A 2,512-nucleotide genomic window follows, 5' to 3' on the forward strand; every position below is an offset into this window, starting at 1 on the left:
TGAACGGCGCGAGCAGCGACACCGTCACGGCCACCGCTCGCGCCTGGGGCCAGCTCTCGAGGAATTGGCCCCCGTAAGGAACTTCCCAGGGCACCCCGCGTCACTGGGAGCCTCGGTGAGGTCAGCAATGAGCTCACTGCGCGTCGGCACCTCAGTGTTTATCAGTTGTCTCGGTTGAGGCGTCTTGGTGGGGAGACGTTGGTGTATGAACGCGTACGTGGGGGGGATAAACCCTGCACGAAAAAGCGATGTCGGTTGGGCAACGTTTCTGCACTGAGCACCCATCTGATCCAGCAGCTGACCCAGCCTTCCCCCCCAGCTCCCGGGCATCGGCTCCCGTGGGATGGGAGACCCCGCTCAGCCCCGGAGCGGGCCACGGGGGGCTGGAGGGAAGCGAAGCTCGCGCAGGCTTCGGATGAGCCGCAAGGGTACGAGGGGGGTCGGGAGCCCCCGCTTTACGCCAGGGGCAACGCCAGCAGGGGCAGACGAAGGGGCTGCGGGGGCCGGGGCGGACGCGGGGCGTGCGTCAGCAGCGCGGCGCTCGGGCTCAGCAGCGAGACGAGAGCTGCAATGCCTGGCTTTAATTGGGAGCACTGGTGTAATAACCCTGCCAGGGACTCAACAAAAGGAAGGCGGCCGTGAGGACACCAATACCAAGAAATCTGCAGAAAGGGGACGGCGCCCACGCTGGCAGCGCAGCACAGCTCCGCATCCAGGAGATCTTCAGATTAAATTGAGTCGGTAAATTAAATTCCTCAGAAAATAACGAAACGCGCGCGGGCTGACGGCCAAACCCGATGAGCTTAATGCTGGACCCACGGCAGCAGCTGCCCAGCCTGGGGAGGGCAGGGGGCGCCGGGCAAGGCTGTAGCACCTTGGGGTCTCCCGGAGCGGCTCTTCAGAAGCTCAATGGAGGCACAGCCCGGATTTGGCCACCAGGAGCTGCCGGAGGGAAGAGCAAGCCTCGAAGCACCCGCGAGGATCTGGATTCTCTGTCCCGGGAGAAGGAGATCCTCGCTGGCAGTCTGGAGGCTACACAGGGACGTGGCGCTGGAAGACTCTGGCCAAGGCATCCCTCCAACTCAGGCGGCCAAGGAAGGGGACAGGGGAGCCGGTCTGGCTGAATGGGGGGGTGGGATGGCCAAAAATGCTGCAGACACCCCCAAGAGAGGAAAATAGGTGCAGACAAATGCAACGCAGATTGAAAGCCACTTGGACACGCAGTTAACACGGCGGGGCCAGACCATCCTTAGACCCTTCCTCAAACACATGGAGAACAGGGAGAAAAGCAGAGAGCTCGAAGGACCAAGGGGTGGCCCCAGCCAAAGGGAGCGGGTGAGGCCTTTGAAGAGATGGGTGACTTAGCTGCATTTGTCGCTGGTAGATCTCTGCTTCCCCAGGAGGAGCCGGAGAGCCCCTGGCAGACCCCCCCCTGGGAGCCGGGATGCCTCCCGCCATCACGGAGCTCACCCCAGCAGGAGCAGCCTGCGCCTGGCACAGAGCGGCTCGCCCCTCTTCTCGTACCTCTTCCAAAGCACCCCCACCGGCAACCTCACCAACCCCAGAAGGCCCTCGGGCAGCACCTTCATCATGGGTCTCCATCACGACCTAACCCTGTGGGTCTTCATCACGACCCTCCTGATGGAGGTGAAAGCCCCATGAGTGGCACCGCAACGTATGTTGTGCTCCCGGCCCCAGCGGCCAGACCAAAACGTCGGAGAAAAACCCTAGGAGAGCGCTGCCCGAATTTGGCCGGTCCTTCCGTCACGCTGAATGGAGGGGAGGGCTGGCCCGAACCCGGCACACTCGCTGCGCCCCATGTCAATGTAGAATTCCACCCAGCGCTGCCCAACCGTGTCTCTATGTCACTTACGCCCCTGTCACGTTTGCCACGATGTTTGTTGTGTCGTGCCAGCTGCAGAACAGCGTCATCACATCTGCTGCCTAATTAACGCTGCTCTGCAAGGCAGGAGCTGTACTTAATGAACTTAAGCTACCTGATGACATCATTTGACCTTTTCATAGAATCACAGAACCATAGAATGTTTTGGGTGGGAAGGGACCCCCAGAGGTCACCCAGCCCAACCCCCCTGCAGGAGCAGGGACACCTTGAACCACATCAGGTTGCTCACAGCCCCGGCCAACCTGGCCTGGAATGGTCCCAGGGATGGGGCCTCCACCCCCTCTCGGGGCAACCCCTGCCAGGGTTTCACCCCCCTCACTGGAAAGAATTTCTTCCTTAGATCCAGTCCAAAGCACTGCAAAGATGAGCATGACCGGCTGGGTAGATGAGGGGAGAGCAGTGGATGTTGTCTACCTTGACTTCAGCAAGGCTTTTGACACTGTTTCCCATAACACCCTCATAGGGAAGCTCAGGAAGTATGGGTTGGATGAGTGGACAGTGAGGTGGATTGGGAACTGGCTGAATGGCAGGGCTCAGAGGGTTCTGATCGGCGGGGCAGAGTCCAGTTGGATGCCGGTAGCTAGTGGAGTTCCCCAGGGCTCGGTACTC

General features: G+C 60.8%; 1 protein-coding gene across 1 annotated transcript in view; it reads left to right on the forward strand.

The window, feature by feature from the left end:
• Positions 1-1,478: 1,478 nt before the first annotated feature.
• The window catches only part of RPS11 (ribosomal protein S11), a gene marked incomplete at its 5' end in the record, with an annotated part of 23,790 nt that continues 22,756 nt past the window's right edge, over positions 1,479-2,512 (forward strand). The window contains one exon of the mRNA XM_009640110.2: positions 1,479-1,647. Within this exon, the coding sequence (XP_009638405.2) occupies positions 1,479-1,647 (169 nt within the window). The remainder of the gene's footprint in view (positions 1,648-2,512) is intronic.

The sequence above is a fragment of the Egretta garzetta genome, unplaced genomic scaffold, assembly GCF_000687185.1.
Source record: "Egretta garzetta isolate BGI_Z169 unplaced genomic scaffold, ASM68718v1 scaffold876, whole genome shotgun sequence".
NCBI lineage: Eukaryota > Metazoa > Chordata > Aves > Pelecaniformes > Ardeidae > Egretta > Egretta garzetta.